The sequence below is a fragment of the Giraffa tippelskirchi genome, chromosome 3 (genome assembly GCF_054371585.1).
Source record: "Giraffa tippelskirchi isolate mGirTip1 chromosome 3, T2T-mGirTip1v1.2.pri, whole genome shotgun sequence".
Taxonomy (NCBI): domain Eukaryota; kingdom Metazoa; phylum Chordata; class Mammalia; order Artiodactyla; family Giraffidae; genus Giraffa; species Giraffa tippelskirchi.
The window spans coordinates 97,940,069-97,959,238 of NC_137277.1; the positions used below are offsets into that span (position 1 = coordinate 97,940,069).

The 19,170-nt window shown below is 40.4% G+C and overlaps 1 protein-coding gene across 33 annotated transcripts in view; it reads left to right on the forward strand.

The window, feature by feature from the left end:
- Nucleotides 1–19,170, forward strand: part of RBMS1 (RNA binding motif single stranded interacting protein 1) — a 217,850-nt gene that overhangs the window by 179,241 nt on the left and 19,439 nt on the right. For all 33 annotated transcript variants that reach the window (XM_081582741.1, XM_081582750.1, XM_081582745.1 and 30 more), the window contains 3 exons: nt 1,066–1,157; nt 10,407–10,564; nt 12,495–12,574. In XM_081582741.1, coding sequence (XP_081438867.1) covers nt 1,066–1,157; nt 10,407–10,564; nt 12,495–12,574 — 330 coding nt within the window. The remainder of the gene's footprint in view (nt 1–1,065; nt 1,158–10,406; nt 10,565–12,494; nt 12,575–19,170) is intronic.

The window sequence follows — 19,170 nt, forward strand, 5'->3', positions numbered from 1 at the left end:
TTTTTGCCTGGAACCCTGATCATTTCACCGATGTGCTTTTAAATACAGTTGAACCTTTTAATAATTTAAGACTTATCACAGTGGCAAATTAGTGATTGCCTGATTTAATACAGTGATGCTTATGGGATTGGTGAGGTTCATGGAACTGTTGCTCACGTGCTCCGTAATGCCTGCTCTTTGTATCACTTTCCTCTTTTATTGGTTGCTGTTAGTTTTCACTGGATACCATCCATGTGATTTTGTAGCAGCCCTACCCTCAACCTGACCCCTCTTTCCTCTAATTTCCTGCTTTTGATTTGTTATGGCCAGGGAAAATAGCTGACCAGCTCGTTTAAAATGTTTGAAAAGCTATGGATAAATAAGCTTTGAACCAGGGCCTCTCTTAGGAGGTTATTTATTTGTTTGTTTTATTATGTTTTGTTTCTAGACTTTAGGCCAGAAACACTAAAACAGCTATTTTGGATTTCTGGAACCATTTCCCCACCACCCTTTATTTATTTTGAAGAGATTGTGAGCTGTATTTTAGATAAATAAGTAATATTTTTAAACAAGTTCTAATATGTAGATTATTTTATATTTGGAGTATCCAATGGTTATACTTAATTTATTTCAAAAATGTAGTTTATGGAATAAACAAATATTTTTAAGCTCTGTAGGATAGCTCCATCTTTCTTACCAAATTATTAAAAATGCTACTTTTTTCCTGAAGTTGATCCCCCCCCCTTTTTTTTAATCTTGATTGGTAACTTGGATGTCTTCCTCCCCAATCCCCCACCTCACCCTAGCAAGTACAAGACACTTGAGAAAAAGATCTGGAAAAGTAAATAAACTGGTTTCTCTTTTTTTCCTTTTTTTTTAAACTTTGAAGGGAAACTTACCTAGGCCAGATAGGCGGGACGGACGGCCTGGGGAGGATGCTGCAGTACAGCTGTAAAGCTTGGGACCGTCAGAACGTCAGGGCTTTCGTTTCTGTTGCCTGCCTCAGAGACCAAATGGAGTCATCCTTTCCCTCTTTACATAAACGTAGAATAACGGCTTAAACACGGATTGTGTTTTGCATTTCAGGCTATGGTTTTGTTGACTTTGACAGTCCTGCAGCAGCTCAGAAGGCTGTGTCCGCCCTGAAGGCAAGTGGGGTTCAAGCTCAAATGGCGAAGGTGAGTTGAGAGCTGGCACTCACTCCTCCAGCCTCTGGCTTTGGTTCTGAATCTGGGCACATGGCTTTTCCTGTCACCATGCAAGTTCTCCTTCTATCCCAGCGAGTCACAGTTACCTGGGACATTTGCCCCTTGCCTTCACATCCTCAGTAGTAGCTATTTTGCCAAAGACAGTTCCTCATAATTTTATATGTGAAAAAGAATTTTACAACTGTATAAAATTTTACATAGCAGATTATGTAACCCCATAAGTAAATGGAAAAATAGCATCAGATTTTCTCAGGTAATTGGGTACTTGTGGACTAAAGCTCTGTACTTTATTTTTAAAAATAATTTTAAAATTTCATTGTTTAAGGAATTAATACATTTTAGAAATACTTCAGATGTCATGTTCTGAAAGAATAATATACTTTTATCACGTATGTAGGCTTGTACAAATGTACTAGTAGTTTTAATGCAGTGTCAGCTACAGATAGTATTTCCTCTGTATAAAAGAGACATTTTTAGACCTTGATTATTAATGAAATTACTAATTCTACAGTTTCAGTGAACTCTTATCATAGAAGTGGTGTTTGTGCTGCAGGTTTTATTGCCTGAATGTAAACTTGGGTTTTATCATACCTAGTGCACTTACTCTTTTCAAAAGATCAATAATTTTATATTATCCAGTTTCTTGAAGTACAAAGTAATTTTGTGCTGTCCTCTGCTTCTTCTGACGAGTAGCTTGTGATCTTTCCCCGAGGAGCACTCATATTTCCATATGGGAAGGAGATTTATGAAAATTAAAGAACCCTGGTTGAAATTTACCTGCTAAGCCCTTAAAGCTGTTGAAGGACAATATGCAGCTACCAGAATAGAGATTTCCCTTGACTAAAAGAATCAACATGAATAAAGATTTCAGGAGTTGATGAGAGGGGCTTCCCTGATGGCTCAGATGGTAAAGAATCTGCCGGCAATGTGGGAGACCCAGGTTCAATCCCTGGCTCAGGAACATCCCCTGGAGAAGGGAATGGCTACCCACTTCAGTATTCTTGGCTGGGAAATCCCATGGACAGAGGAGCCTGGTGGGCTACAGTCCATGGGGTCACAAAGAATCAGACACAGCTGAGAGACTAACACTTTCACTTTCATCACCTTTCTAAAGTTATCCTTGACTTTTAATATTTTTAGACCTTTGGGGTAAGGTAAAGTCCAGAGTAGGAAGCTAAAATAAACTGTAAATACTAAGGATACATCTTCTCTAGAGTGAGGGCACCCTGATTTTTAGATTATTTGTCCATAATATAGAGCACCTTCTTGTGGTATTGTTGAAAGATGGTGATTATGAGGCTTTAGTATGTTTAACTGTGAATATACAATACTTGTGTTGTGTATGGTTGATAGAATGTTTACTATGTCTCTGTAAACCGTGGGTAACCATATGTTTTCTAAGCAGGACTTTGAAGGCACGATCAGAAAAGAACTGTATTTTTTCCCCCTGTTCTGTCCATTTCCTCTACTCTGTGAAGCTCCTGTTTCTTCCTCTCATGGATAAAATCTAGGGCAGATCCCATCCATGACTTTTCTGGCAACTCTTATGAAAAGTCCCTTCAGTTGCTTCTTTCATTTCAGGCCTTTCTGGTTAATTTTTTTCTTTAGAGTGCCCCTTGATTTTTTTCATGTCCAAACTTCAGGGCATATAATTGTCTTTAAATACATTTTCAGCCATTCCTTTATGTATTTACACCAACCTCGATACAATATTTTAAACAAGATGTTTAAGGGGGAAGTCTCAAGTTATATTCCAAATATGGTTAATAAAATCTCAGAATTGTGTAAAGGTTTTGAAAACTCAGTTCTGAGAGTCAGCAAAAGGGATGTGCGTCTTGGATGTTGCTGGTGCTAAGAGAAATCACAGCTTACAAAGCAGTTGTCTGCTAAAAACCACATTGATAATTTGGTGATCAAGAGGTGATATTTTATAAGTTTATATCCCAATAAGACAATCTTTTACATGTTTCCAAACACACACATACACACACACACAGATTTGTAAGGCATGTATTTAGTGACATTGTAGGAAACTGGAGGTTGTGATTAATGATAATGCATTATGCTTTTTTCTTATTTGAAATAATGTGAAATATTATTAATACATCCCAATACAACCATTTATTATGTGTCTACAAACACACACACAGATGTGTAACACATGGTTAACATTTTGATACTGAACGTCTGATTTTTCAACAACACATTTCCAACGCTAAGTGTGTGATGCCCGTAATTGAGATGTCCAGTCCTATTTATTTGACAAAATTTTGTGTGCCATATAATACTAAAACTTCTGCCTTCCCCCCAGCTCTGGTCTGCTCTAACTGGTAAGCTTGTCTTGGGATAGGAACATGGTTCGTTCTTTCCTGTTTTCCAAATGTGTGTTTTTCCCACTCTTCCATAGCTAGCTGTGGTTTCCTACCCTTCCCAGGTTGGAGCCGTGGCAAAGGATGGGAAAGCTTCTTGACCTGACAATTATGTGATGTGGTGTTGATTTCTCTGGGCAGACAGAAAACTGATGCTTTCCCTAGTAGAATGCTCTGCTCTCTCCCCTGTGGTTCCTTCACCATAGAGAAGACGTGTCCTCAGCTCCTGAGAATCTAAGGGTCAGCCTTCAGTCCTTTTCTTCTTGGACCTTCTTGTCCTTTAGGGCAGCCTTCCTGGGTGGATCTAACACAACCCTGCGCCAACTCCGTCTTGTGTGGCCCACACTGATCTGTCTGCCAGCTGTCTGTGGGCAACTAGTTACCTCCCAATCACACTTATTGGCCTCTTCAGTCAGCCTTTTGCCTTTTAGATTCCTCCGGCTTAAGTCAGACATTGATCCATCGTATCCACCAAGCTCCAGAGGGCACAGACCAGGCCTCCTGAGGGGTCTCTTGAAGCCCCTCTTGCTTGACTGGTGGTGGGCGGGGGAGGGAGGGTGCAGGAAGAAGCCCAGGTGGTGGGAGCATGGGACACATCAGTGGTTCTCTCCACCTGCATGTTCATTTGCAGCCTCCTCAGTCCCTCCCAGGCAGACAGGAGGTGGGTGGTCAGCTGAGCATCCAAAACCGGTCTTCAGCCAGTTCCTATGCAGACTCTGTTTAGGAGGTCTGGTTTCTTGCTCTGGCATGTGGGTGTGCCTGACACCGTTTTTTTTGTTTTTTGTTTTTTTTTGGTGATTTCTGCTGAAACAAAGTTAGAAAGAGGCCTATTTTAACAGTCTACTAGGGCTAACGCAGAGGCCTTATTTAGAGAGGCCTCATGAACATGAACCTAGGCACCTTTTCAGTACCAGTGATATTGAGTAGCATAGTATATTAACTATATGCTGTTTGAAGAAGTCTGTACAATGCATTTAGTCAGAACCAGAGTGGGTATAGATTGGCACTGTATGTCTCGTGTCAACAGTGCGCTTTGAATGCCAGCTTTCCCGTGGACTGATAATGAGCACTGTTCAAAGACCTCCTTAGGCAGCTTGGGACTGTAAATTGGCTAGGAACAGTGATCCCTTCCTCCATCATCTGTGGGGAATGAACAACGCAGGGGTTCAGAGACACTGGCAGTGTGCCAACATCCTGCACATCGTGAATTTCTTCAGGTCTTTATAGAATGACTTGAGTTTCCTGGACCTGATTTCTTTTTTATTATAGCATTAAAGTTACAAAAGGTATTTTAAATGGTAGAGGGTCCATTGTTCTATACCATAGAACCATGGATGTGAGTATGGGGAGTTAACTTGGCCCCTTTATGCCGTCTGGATACAGGATTATCTGACTTGTACCTTTTTGTGGAGACAATTTGTAGAAGTTTAAGCCTGGCTCCTATGTTTGGGTGATAAGAGACCTGTCACTGTCCACTTCCTTTAATTAATCTGGATACTATAAAGTTTTTGAAAATTCACATTACCACATATTAAAGGCTTGCCCTTTTACATAATCAAAAAAATTCAGGGACATTTCTAGTGGGTGAGGGGGAATATAATATTGTTTGACATTTTGGCTACCTGAGTTGAAAAAGGATTCACAAATACTCAAAACTGAATTATAAAACTACAAATGGAGAACCTTGGACAACAGTGATTGTTTCTTATTCGTGTTTTAATTTCAGTGCCTTGCTTGGTACTTGGCATATGGTAGATATTAAATGTTTGTTTTGTTGATGATCAAAGAAGCCAATTAAGCACGAGAAAAACTTCCCAGCTTGGGCAGATATGGAGCGATAAGAATGGACCATTTAAAATTTTTATTTATTGAGCTCTGTCCATTGAGTACCCTGATGAAATTTACCAAAAGGTTTTCCAAAAGGCTCAAGGTCATTCCCATTTATGTTACACTGGGCATTTGTTTCAAATGTGTGCATTTTTCAAAATAAAAGACTCAGAATCTATGAAAAGAAGAAAGAAACCCCAGATAACGAGCTAAAAAGATATGAAACTCAAATCAACATTGGTTAATAGAGTGATTTCTGTGGGCGTTTCAGCAGTACCTCTTCCGACCTGCTGGGGGTCAGCACATCATTCCATGTTACTTGCCTAGTGGTATGCTTGCAATTTTTTTCAGTAAATACACAGTCAAAGGAGCAGGAATTTAATCGCCCTTCCACACAGAGGTCTACCATGCTTCAAGCAGTTTGCATTCACATGCCCGTAAGCAGCTATCTGCTGGTTGGTGAACCTATTCAGTACAAGAGAAAACAGATGTCTGGTCTTCCTGCCAAGTCCCTTTCTTGCATTTTAGGAACCATTCCACACGCACAGGGAGGTTTTTGTTAATTTCTTTCAGATGATGACTGAGTGCTTTACACCATGTGGGACCTCTGAGCCCTACTTTTCTACTCAAGTGAACATTAGTGGCCATTTATCCCTCTCATGGCCAATGTGGGATCTAGTTTTCTACTTGTTAGAGAAGCCATTGAACCCTTTCCACGCCTTGGGATATAAAGAGGCCTATTGGCCGCATTTTTATGTCTGACCACCCATAATTTACAGAGTAATTGTTTTTTCAGACATAGCATTGCATGTCATAAAACAGTAATGGTTGTCCCTGATTTAAAGGCGCAATGTTGCCCTTATTCAAGAACCACTCCCCTTACTACAAGTACTGTATGTTCTGTTTGCTATGAATGTATCATGATTAGAACACAGGGACCCTTTTTTGGTGATTAGATATTTTTGTGGCCATTGCTGCCAGGTTGGAGTTGCTTCTCATTTTTTTTTTTTACACTGTATGCAGAAGAAGTTGACCATTTGAAAAGAAAGATAAATAACATTAGCCCGGGGGTCATTCCAATGAAAAGAGCTAATTGACTGACCTTTTGCTATTGAAAACAAATGCATTAAAATCATAAGAAATACATACATATATTTAGTCTCCCTTATCTACCTGTCATAGAGTGGGTTGGGAGCTCAATTTCTGGGTTCTGATTTAGCACTTTAAATTATTTTTTTCTTCATTGGTAAACTTTCAAATTGAACCAGCATTTAAAAGGATAATATTTTAATAATTTAATAATTATATTTAATAATTAAATATTTATATTTAATAATATTTAATAATCAATAGTTTAATAATAGCAAGTAAAACACAGATTTAGAAAGCACTTAGTTCTTTTGAAAATACTTCACAGATGACAAATTCTGTGAACATTCTTAAATACTTAAATGTTCATCATTTAGATCTTAATAATTGTAACCCAAAAGGAAAGCTCACGATATTTATGATACATGTTTCTTGCATAACATTTCTGATGCCATATCTTTGACCCAGGAGTGTTTTAATGCTCCTTAATTAGGGAGTTCCCAGCTTCTTCTGAATCTGACTAAGCATGATTCAGAAACCTTTCTAATAAGATAGGTTTGATCACATCACTCCCTTGCGTCTGTGCCTCAGGAAGCTCCCCACTTTTTAGGGCGTGGCTTTCTAGCTGTGGTTCCCCCTTCCTATTCCTCCCCTCTCACCCACCAGAGTACCTGAAATTACAGGATAAATATGGCTTATCTCCCTGGAATGTCATTATGAGTCCAAAGTATTAGGTCAGAAATATTGTTTCTGTATTGAAACAAATTCAGATAATTAGGGAGTAGATTGCAACATTCACATGCTTTTTTTTTTCCCCGATAAAGCACAAGGCTTCAAGGAAATTGTGCAGCCTTAGCAAGGCACTTTTCTCCATTGCCCATACACTTGCAGGAGACATAGTCATTCTCTTTGCTGCTGCACTCCTTAAGTGGAAAAGTTTAAGCAGTGGGGGCTGACAAAAAAGTCAACCTCCCTAGATAGCTTTTCACAGTCTGGTTTTCAGCCTCATGCCTTATGCATGTTTCTCAGGTCTCACCTCAATGTCATGCCCTCTGAAAAGTGTTCCCTACTAAAGACAAGCTCCCCTGTGTGTTCTCCCATTGTGATTTGTACACATCACCATTACAGCATTCATTTCATGTGTTTCTATCTCCCCAGCTCCAACTGTAAACTGTTGGAAGACAGGACTGGGGTCATAATTATTGTGTAAGAGGGTCTGGGATGTACAGGATACACTGTAAATGTTATTGGACTGTGTTAGGCTACAGGGCCCCTCAGTACGCACCTTCAGAAAGAAAGGATCCCATCTGTGTTTGCCAACTAAGGACCAGACTTCTGCAGGAACAAATACAGTCTTGTACACTCCAGGAAAGCTTCAGGGACTTAGGAGATTAGAGCTGACATGCAGTAGCTAATTGAGAAGCTGTACAATTAAGTGGGCGAAATTGAGGAGGTAGTGAGTGAAGTGGAAATAAGAAATGGAGATTTTACCTCTTAGCCTACCTCAGAAGAGTTGAAAAGTTTGATACCTAAGAACATATTGTTTTCCCCCTTATTTTGAAGCCTTCTACCTATTGTTATGCATTTATTAAATCACTTTGCAATTTTTATATATTAAAGATACTGCTAAGCTGCTGCTAAGTCGCTTCAGTCGTGTCCGACTCTGTGCGACCCCATAGACGGCAGCCCACCAGGCTCCGCCATCCCTGGGATTCTCCAGGCAAGAATACTGGAGTGGGTTGCCGTTTCCTTCTCCAGTGCATTAAAGGGAAAAGTGAAAGTGAAGTCGCTCAGTCATCCGACTCTTCGCGACCCCGTGGACTGTAGCCTACCAGGCTCCTCCGTCCATGGGATTTTCCAGGCAAGAGTACTGGAGTGGGGTGCCATACACTTTATGTAATTGTCAGTGGGAGCTTTTGCTCTGCGTAAGGTAATCAGGGGTACCACACTGACTTTAATTTCAGCCAGAAGCAAGGGTAGTAGCCATTTTTATTTAGTCTGTCAAGGGTTAAGGAGATTAATTTTTTGGCTTACTATTGAACATTTGAAAATTTTAAATTATTTTTTATTGGACCCAACTGCACCTGACATACCTCTGAGAAGCTGGGAGCTTCTGTTCCCTTCCTTTGGGACTGGGGGTTACAGGCTGCCTTCTGTCAGAACCAGGAAGTCATAGAGAGTACTTTTTGCCCATAGTTTCTTAGTCTGTGATAACTTTAATTCTTGGAACTACCAGGGTGTTTTACCTTCCTCTGGGATACCAGATTACTGTTTTAAGTCTTACAACTTAGCTATGTGTGAAAGATCAGTATTCACTTTTACTTGCAGATTATCTAAAAGGAGAAGTTTTATTTTGTGCTTAATTAATGCCAGAAGAACATTTGAAAGTAGAGACTTTGTACAAATCCAAACATTTGTATACTTCACATATATTTTTAAAGTACTGTACATTTTGAAAATCTAAAATATGATGAGCGCACTTTTCTGATGCCTAAGACTAAAACATCAATTAATGACTTCGCTAATAGTGCTTGTTGGGTTTCCCAGGTGGCTCAGTGGGTAAAGAACCTGCCTGCAGTGCAGGAGCATGCCAGAGGTATGGGTTTAATTCGTGGATTGGGAAAATCCCCTGGAGGAGGGCACGGCAACCCACTTTAATGTTGCCTGAGAATCCCATGGACAGAGGAACCTGGCAGGCTACAGTCTATAGGTCACAGAGTCAGGCACATCTGAAGCGACTGAGCATAGCACAGTAGTGCTTGTTGAAATCATAAACTTGCATAGTTCAGTATGTAAAGATACAGTTGGTTAGAAATATCAAAGGAAAGCCTATTTTAAAGTTAAGACCATCCTAATCTCATAATTGCCATGGTGAATTTTTATTTGTTCAGAAAATATTCCAGTTGTCATGTAAGTTTATTTCCTCATGATTTAACACCAAACTCTTAGTAAATCAAGATACTTGCCGTGAGAACCCCATGAACTGTATAAAAAGGCAAAATTATACGTAGCAGTTACTGATTCTCAGAAAACTCAGTTCTTATCTTTGATTTCAGCTGATTTTACTTCCACAATGGAAGGGTGAGTGGAAAATGGTCTAATTGTTGCTTCTTGGACTTTCATATGCATTTGTACTTTCTGGAGATCTTGTTAAAATGCGGTTTCTAATAACATCAGTCTGGGATGGGACCTGGGATCCTACATTTCTAGTAAGGTTGCAGGTAATTCCATCACAGCTGGCTCCTGGATCACTCTTTGAATAGCAAAGATTTCCCAGAATGCCTTACCTCCATCTACACTTGAGTTTAGCTTTATCCAGATTCTAAAATTTGCTCTGCCTCTAGTCTGTCATTTTGTATGGCTTTGTAGGTTTTTTTGTTTTTGTTAGCTCAAGAGCCCTCTATTTTCCATTGGTGATCACAGATCAAGGTAGTAAGGACTCCACCATAGAGCAAAAGAAGGGAATTTGGGCAAACCACCACTGAATTTTGGATGACTTGGTCCAGAATCCATCATGTGTCTCTGGATCGAATTATTAGCAGTAACCACCATCTGTGCAATAGTGTGCCTGAAATGGACTCCTAAAAATAGTAGTGGAGGCAAGGTTAAGTTATTTTGCAGAACATTGCAAACAGCTGAGACTTGTACTTCCATGAGGGCGTCCTCTCCAACTTAGCAGTGCCTGCCAGCACTTCCACTTCCAAACCTGCCAAGAATGGTTTGGTGGGATCGTGACTGACCTGCACAGATTGTCCAAGCTTCAGACACTGTTGCTAAGTGTCCAGGGTGACTCGGGTGTTCGGTAGCTCCCATAGTCTCAGTTGCTAGTACTTTAAAGGGACCTGAACTCAGAGAGTGGCTAAGTAAAAGTATGTTCATGTAAATATCTCACCTTCTATTAGAAATTAACAGATAATTCTCTGTTCCATTTTAGCAACAGGAACAAGATCCTACCAACTTGTATATTTCTAATTTGCCACTGTCCATGGATGAGCAAGAACTTGAAAATATGCTGAAACCATTTGGACAAGTGATTTCTACAAGGATACTACGAGATTCCAGTGGGACAAGTCGTGGTGTTGGCTTTGCTAGGTAAGCACACTGCCCTACCTTCATGTCAACAATATAGCTCTGCTACATTTCCTGGAGAATAAAAATTGAGCAAGAAGAGAGAATTTAAGCCAGGGTTATAGGAGCCAGTTGTACCATGAACTTAAATTATGCACAAAAAACAATTTGCATCTCCCCCAGCTCTTTGGAAGTTCACAGGGATTCTTGAACCTGAGGACACTAAATATTTAGAGATTCAGGGTAAGGAAATATCACACGAGCAATAGTTTTGACTAATATTCCTTAATATTTTGACTAATTAGATCAGGTTGCCTAAACTGCTTAAAAAAAATAATCTCAGGCTCCTAAATTTAATAAATAAATTAGTATGTTTGTCTCATTAGGTAGAACTTTGGTTCATCATCAATAAAATCAGTAAATTAGATTTTTTAATGAAATATTTCACACATTGAGAAGAGTACAGTACACCTAACCACCAGTTATTACACACATTGTAACACTTTACAGTTTTTGCTTCAAATTATTTTTTAAGAAGTAAAATGTTGCACATATCTAAAGCACCCTCATCCTTTCATCTTATTTTTATCCCTTCCTCCCCAGAAAGGGTACTTGAGTGCAGTGGTTAGTTTGCTTCCTTTGATTTTGACATAATTCAAATCTGAAAGCCCACATACAAAAACTGATTTTACAGTGCTTAGCAACCTATTAATTCTGTGCAGTAACCAATAATGTCTACATGTTTTAAAGTATTGACTTTGATTTTGGGGGGGAAATTGCTGACTTTTTACTTTCCTATGCATTATCCCACTTGATGACAATCGCATCTACCACAGGCCTGTGAGATCAACAAAGCAAGCATTGTTCACGCTTTCACATATAAAAAGAATTGAGTTAAAGAAAGGACATTGTCAGGGGGTTGCCAAGCAATGAAGCAAGATCTAGTACTTGGTTCTTCTGGCTTTCAACCCATTGCTCTTTGTGTTAGACCAGATGATTTTATAATAAGCTAAAATATTCTACAAGTGGAAAGTCACCAAGGCCAGAACCCATTGTGTACTTCATGGGTTAAAAGGATCAGGTGAAACAGTGAAAGGCCCAGCACCATCTGAAAATTGTTCCTCTGTGGGTGTTCTTCTGAAAGCAGATCAAGGACTTTTGTTTCTATATCCAAAGATGGAACCCAGTTAAATTCTAATGCTTTTTAATTACCACTATTACCACCCATTAAAATCAAAGTGCAACTATTCTGGGTAGTCCAGGAGTGCAGTGCATTTTGAGCAGATTATTCAGTGTTTCCTCCATTAAAGAAAAATAAATAAAAATTATTTAATTCCCCTGAAATCTTTCTGCAGATGTAGAATAAGTTGTTAGGCTCCATCCTTTAATTCTTCCTCTAAAGCCAAGAAGGCAAAGAAGGAACATAATTGACTTCACTAATTTTAAACTTGAAGCTAAGGTGAAAAACTTGTAAGACACATCCTCTGTTCAACCCCAATTCATCTCATGACTTTTGAGTCTGTCATTTTGTGAATAAGTAAAAGGAAGGACCATCTCTAAAATGAGCAGTATCCTAGCAGCACTAAATACACTAGTAGTTTAAACTGGTATTTTCATTTTTAATTCAGTGTCATAACTAATAAAGCTATTGTGTATTGATTATAATTTCAATAAGTAGGAAAAAATTATACATTTTGTATGATTGATTAAAGGTATAATTTATTTCTTTTATGATTCTGAAGGTACTCTGGTTATCAGGTTTTCATTTTACCATGGAAGCACACAAACAACACTTAAATAAAAGACAGAATAAACCCACTTTTTCTTATCACTCACATTTTTGTTAGGTTTCATTTATATCAAATAAACCTATAAGATTGTATTCATGTGCACAGAACAAAATGAAAACTAAGATATCTTTGATTATTTATGTCTTATTTTTATGTATAAATAGGATGGAATCAACAGAAAAGTGTGAAGCTGTTATTGGTCATTTTAATGGAAAATTCATTAAGACACCACCCGGAGTTTCTGGTATGTTGTTTGTCTAAAATTATATTAGTAGTCTTTTCTGTTATTTCTAATTTTAGGATATGGTGACTCTTATATCAAAAACAAACAACTCCTCATTTAGCTCTTTAAAATTTATTCTTTGGATCTACAAAAAGACTTCAAAATTCACTTCTCCCAGCTGTTTAAATGTGAACGGAAGCATAGAGTCACAGATGTAGAAAACAAACTCATGGTTACCAGGAAGGAAAGTGAGGGGTAGGGAGAGGGATAAATCGGGAGATTGAGACTAACAAATACACAGTACTATACCATATATAAAACAGATGACTAACAGGACCCTGGGCTTCCCCAGTGGCCCAGCAGTAAAGAATCTGCCTGCGATGCAGGAGACCTGCAGGAGACATGGTTTTGATCTCTGGGTCAGGAAGATCCCCTGGAGAAAGAAATGGCACCCCATATTCATGCCTGGGAAATCTCAAGGGCAGAGGAGCCTGATGGGCTGCAGTTCATGGGGTGGCAAAAGAATAGGACACACCTGAAAAACAACAACAAATAAGAACCTACAATATAGCACAGGGAACTCGACTCAGTTCTCTGTAATGATCTGTATGGGAAAAGAATCTAAAAGAGTGGATATGTGTATATGTATAACTGATACACTTTGCTATATAGCAGAAACTAACACAACATAGTAAATCACTATACCCTAATGAATTTTTTTAATTCAAAAAATAAAATGAATATGTATGTATAAAATAAAAATATATATATGAGTGGAAGCAGACGTACTGGTAAGGAGCTGTGTGACTTGCAGAGGATTGGAAACCTCTCCTCCCTGGATGCTAAAGGCATCCTCTAACACACCTTATCATTCAGTAAATATTCTGTCATTCAGTCATATCCATTGAGGACAATGGTACTTTCTACCCCAGCTCCTGCCTTTGTTCTAGATGATTTCAACATGTGTTAGCCCTCCTTGCTTATAGTGCCTGGACTCAGCTGCTATGGCCCCTCCATCCGCTCCTTTGTAGCCTCCTCCTGCCGTTGCTCTGACCTTTGTTGTCTTGACTGAGAACAGTACACCTCAGGAGATTTCATTCCAACATCACACCTCCTCTGACTCCCACTAAACCTGCTCTGAAATACAGTGAGCTCCAGCCTGACCAGACCCTCAACATCACTGGTCCTCACTCAGCCTCTCACCCTTACCTAAACTGTAGTTCTTTGCAGTTTTCACCAGTTTGCACAGCCCTCTCCCTAAGCTGCTCCCACACCGCAGTCCTAAGGAGATGGCTTCACTTCCGTTCTCTTTAACCTGGCTGTTCCCTTCTCACCCCTCAAGATTCTAGTCAAGGCCTGCCTCCCCACTTCAACAGCCTCCTCTGCTCCCATTGGATTACCGTCTGCATAGCTCCCTGAGGACACCCACCTGTAGGGCAGCATTTAATTTAACAGGTTTACACATGTCAGTGCACTAAACTGGCTCCTTGAAGGCAGAGCCTGTTTTCTCATCTTTCAGTTTTCATGCCTAGCTCAGTACTTGAACCTTCAGTTCAGTTCAGTTCAGTCGCTCAGTCGTGTCCGACTCTTTGCGACCCCATGAATTGTAGCACGCCAGGCCTCCCTGTCCATCACCAACTCCCGGAGTTTACTCAGACCCATGTCCATCGAGTCAGTGATGCCATCCAACCATCTCATCCTCTGTCGTCCCCTTCTCCTCCTGACCCCAATCCCACCCAGCATTAGGGTCTTTTCCAATGAGTCAACTCTTCACATGAGGTGGCTAAAGTATTGGAGTTTCAGCTTCAGCATCAGTCTTTCCAATGAACACCCAGGACTGATCTCCTTTAGGATGGGTTGATTGGATCTCCTTGCAGTCCAAGGGACTCTCAAGAGTCTTCTCCAACACCACAGTTCAAAAGCATCAGTTCTTTGGCGCTCAGCTTTCTTCACCGTCCAACTCTCACACCCATACATGACCACAAGATAAACCATAGCCTTGACTAGATGGACTTTTGTTGGCAAAGTAATGTCTCTGCTTTTCAATATGCTATCTAGGTTGGCCATAACCTTCCTTCCAAGGACTTGAACCTTACTAAGCACCAATAACTGTTATTTTGCATAAATTGAACAACACCATTTACCAAGACAACACTGTTTACAAGCTGGCATGCAAGAGGCTGACCACAAACTGGGAGATGTTTCCATGTGTGCATGTGTAACTGGTGTTTAGTATTTATTCTCCTGTAGCTCTAAGGCTCCATCTTTAACTGGATGGCTGATGATTATGGTTAGGGATCCACTTTAGTTTCAGTATCCGGGTGAGTCCCACTTCATAGAGAACTTACTTATAAGTATGTGCAATACCATGAACTAATTGCATCCTTTAACACCGAAACCTGATAGGATACAGTTTGCATGGCTGTATGTGAGCTTGAACTGCCTACTGACATGAGTTTGAAGCATAAACTACAAGACCTGGTAGTACATTCTTTCAAGGAACTCAGCCTTGTGAAAAAGCTTCCTTTTTTGTTTTTCTTAGGCAGTTTTCTTTTGAGTTGAAATGAAAGAAAACAAGAAGGGATTGTTTTTACCCTCCAACTAAGTAAAGACAAGGGAAAGATTTCATACGTGGGAGCCTTCTGTCAACTTTGCCCTGCAGGCCTTGCAGGGCCCCTGCACACAGCTGCCCCTGTGTACTCCTCACTCCCCCCATGTCCTACTCCCTCCCCTTGCCGTCCTCTGCATAGTCAGGACCCAGAGAATTACATGAGTCCCTTCGAAGGGCTGCTCATCCACACACCTATGACCTCCTTACTTTGTCAGCTTGTTCTTGAATGCAACAAGGAATTTCAAGAAGAAAAAACAGCACCCTTTTATTTTGATGTTTTATCAGCCTAAGATAAGATCTGCCAGTTCCCTGAGTAAAATAGATCTCAGCGTGTCACGAACTGAGGTTGGCCAGTTTCCTTTTTTCTCCAAAGGACTTCATGGTTGTGTCATTTAACTGTTTTCTTTGAAGTAGATTCGAAGATTGTTGGTCACACCCATTCTAGGAAAAAAAAAAAAAGACCTGATTTCCAAACCACACATAAATGATTGTAGGATCCTCTGCACCTTTGCAGCTAATAATGAATAGTTTCTTCCAAGTAGTGCTGAGGGTCATAGGGGGTGTAAGAACCAGATCAGTTCCTTCTCCAAGAGGAGCATCCCCTAGGGAGGACAGCTGTGCGGTCAAGCCGTTCTCTTTATTCGAACCAAGACTTAACTTTATGCCATTTTCTGATGTGTGATGATCTCTCCTGTGTTTCAGTATTGGTTCCCAACTAGACTACAAGTTCTTTAGTGGCGAGGGCTGTGTTTTATATTTTAATTTTGCGGTAGGCACCAAAGGCCTGTACATTACCCTGTACCAACAGAGGTTTACCAAAGGGTTTTCAAGAGCATTTTTCATATGGAGTGCTTATCACAAGATTCGTGGCTGGCTGTTTTGATGGCCTTTTGAGATAGATTTTGCCTATAAGAGGTTGAGCTGCTTTTTTGGCAGGAGTTTGAAATGTACAGTGCAGGTTGGGAAACCCACTGTTCAATGAACAACCTTTCCCCAAAACAAGTCTCCAGTGGACTGGAGAACCCACACCAGAATTGAAACCATTTTCAACATCTCTGGATTGTTTTCTGTCCATGTAAATACAAGAATTATCTTTGACAAACAGTCTGTTTATTAATGCCTCTCTCTCCCCTCCAATTACCTGACTGACTGCTCTGTCACATGGGTTTCTTCATGGAGTGCATCTGATTACTTTCAGTAGAACCAGATGAAAAAGAAAAAATATTGTCAGACAAGGGTAAATTGAATGGACCTCCACTTTCATGTTTAAATAATGTAGGCTTATTGCTAGGCAGACATAACATTTCATAAATACAGTCAGAGGATGGTTTATTTAATGATGCAAGTTGTTTAGCTGGCATAAGCAGAATTATCCAGGATGGTTTCTGTCAGAGTACTCCTATTCTTGCATGACTGGTGATTTGCATGTGACACTGGAACCAAGTATAGAAAAGAAACACACGTTAGACACAGTCCCCCAAAGACACTTTTTGAAAATTAGCAAACTGAGCAGTTAACTCACTGCGTGACGCTACAAAGAAAGTCTCTAGATGGCAAAGCAGGAGGAGCTCAGCTATGTCATTTCTCCAATACTACCCATCCGTCTGCCAGCACTCTCTTCATGCCAGGGTGTTGTAGCTCGGTCCCCTATGTGGGGCCTGGTAATGCATGTTTAGAGTTCCATAAAAATCCACTCAACCACATCACAATGTTTTATGCAGTCTTCTTTCTGAAGCTGCTTTTTAAAAAATCTTGTGCTTTTGTGTCTGATATTACCATATTTTCACAAAGGCTTTATCTTATGGCAGATTCTTCAAGCATACATTACAGTTTATGTTGAAAAAGAAATTTCTCAGAATGCCTTTCCTTCTATCCTTCTCCCCACTCAGGCTCTCACTTTTCTCTGAAAATGTTGAAGCATTTTCTTTTGTTTGGATTTACCTTGGTTTTGAGTGCTAGCTGGTTTGCACTTAGTCACATTTACTTGCAAGGACCACGAGGGTAAAAGAACTTCCTTGTGAGACAGTGACTTCTTCATGAGACAATCTAGGTGAATGCCATAGAAATTTAAAAGCAGTATGTCCTATTGGGTTGATAAAAATTCCATTACGGAGGAATAGTATAATGGTGGTGCTTTCCCACACAGTGAATGTTAGAAACAAGAGATGGGTAGAACTGAGGTCCAAATTAGGAGATGTACCGAAGGCAAAGACACTGTCACTCATGGTTGTGATTCAGAGATTTGTCTGAAAAATGTTCTTCCCGTACCTCCCTGGAAGAGAGTACAAATGCATGTGGCATGTTAGCTGGAACTCTCCTAGGGCAGCTTGCCTTGCACCCACAGTCTTTGCCTCTGTGGGAGACACACACAACACACACCCCATGGACAAAGGCCACACGCATATCCAGTGCTGCAGGAGGCAGTATGATCACGTCTCTCCTTCTGGACCTCTCCATGACATTAATGGAGTGTGAAGACATACTTGTGTGCTGGGGCAGAGAGTTTTTTTAAAAAAGAAAAAAAGTGCCTAGTCACTGGATATGCAATTGCTTGTTAGATTCCCAGCCTCACGCTGGCTTCATTCTGCCGCATTGCCTGAAGCTTCTGTGCAGGCGAAGGAGCTCCAGTGAAGTGCATGTGTGACTGCTGGCCCACTCCATCCAAAGACCCCAGCTTGTTTTACATCTGCTTTCTGTGTTACCTTGACTTTTCAGTTTGGGTATATGCCCGGCTGGGCTTGAAAACTGCTCTTACCCATGTTCTGGAATGTTCTCTATATAGGTAAAATTATTTGGGCCTTGTTTAGTGCCAGAAGGCAGAAAAGGTAGTGTTTAGAGGAAAAATTACAAATCTAGTAAATAGGCTGGACATCTTTCAAGGGCTTTTGTTGCCTGTTTTTTTTCCTGCATGTTTGGCTTAAGCTTCACTTACTCTGTTAAAAACAGAAAATTTGGGCAACTCTAGGACAAAAGAAATACTTGAAGACACGTGCGATGGTCCTGGTACCTTTAGGACAATGTGATCAGACCTCTGGGATTGTGATAGTTCCCGTCTCTCTCACCCAGTGTGTGCAGTAGAGCAGTCTGAATGCACGTTCTGTTGAGATGTTCCCTCCAAAGGTAAATCGTGAGTAAATCATCGCCAAGAAAGCAGAAGCACAGGAACCATCCTGGGAGGCCAGTGGGGTGAGGACTGTCTTGCAGATCTAAAACTAAAACTTATTCTCTACCAGAAGGGAAGTCTGGTTTTTAAAAAGTGACAAGGGACCTCAACTAGAAGTGTACCCATGTTTTAGCTGAAGACGCTTTGAGTGTTGTGCCAGGCTTAGGAGGAGACTGCCTTCAGGCAGCTGTTACCACCGTGGATCACACGCAGCCCACAGCAGGCCCACTCTAGTCAGTTTTACACCTTTCCACTGTCAGGTCCTGCTAAAGAGAAACAGTAAATAGTGGTGTGTGCGTGTTAAGTCACTTCAGTCCTGTCCCGACTCTTTGCAACCTTGTGGACTGTAGCCTGCCAGACTCCTCTGTCCATCTAATTCTCCAGGCAAGAATACTGGAGTGGGTTGCCATGCCCTCCTGCAGGGGATCTTCCCGACCCAAGGATCAAACCCATGTCTCTTATGTCTTCTGCATTGGTAGGCGGGTTCTTTACCACTAGCGCCACCTGGGAAGCCCATAAATAGTGAAGTAAGATTTTATTAAAGCATAAGGATCTTGAGGTAAAGATGTAGGTGTTACTATGAAACAGTTTTCTAAAAGGCATTTGCCAGTAACTTCATCCCTAACTACAACTTAAACATTTCTTTAGTCTACATCAAACCAACGTAGCAACCGTAGCCAGCTCTTTAAATCTTACAGAATCAAATCCCAAGGAAAACAGGCCAGTCCCTAAAAACATTTATAACTTCTGAACCAGAAGTTCCTCTCCCAAGAATTTAACAATTCAAAGGAGGAGCCACAGCTCAAAATTTGAGCTCCTCCTGTTGTCATAGTGATAATAATA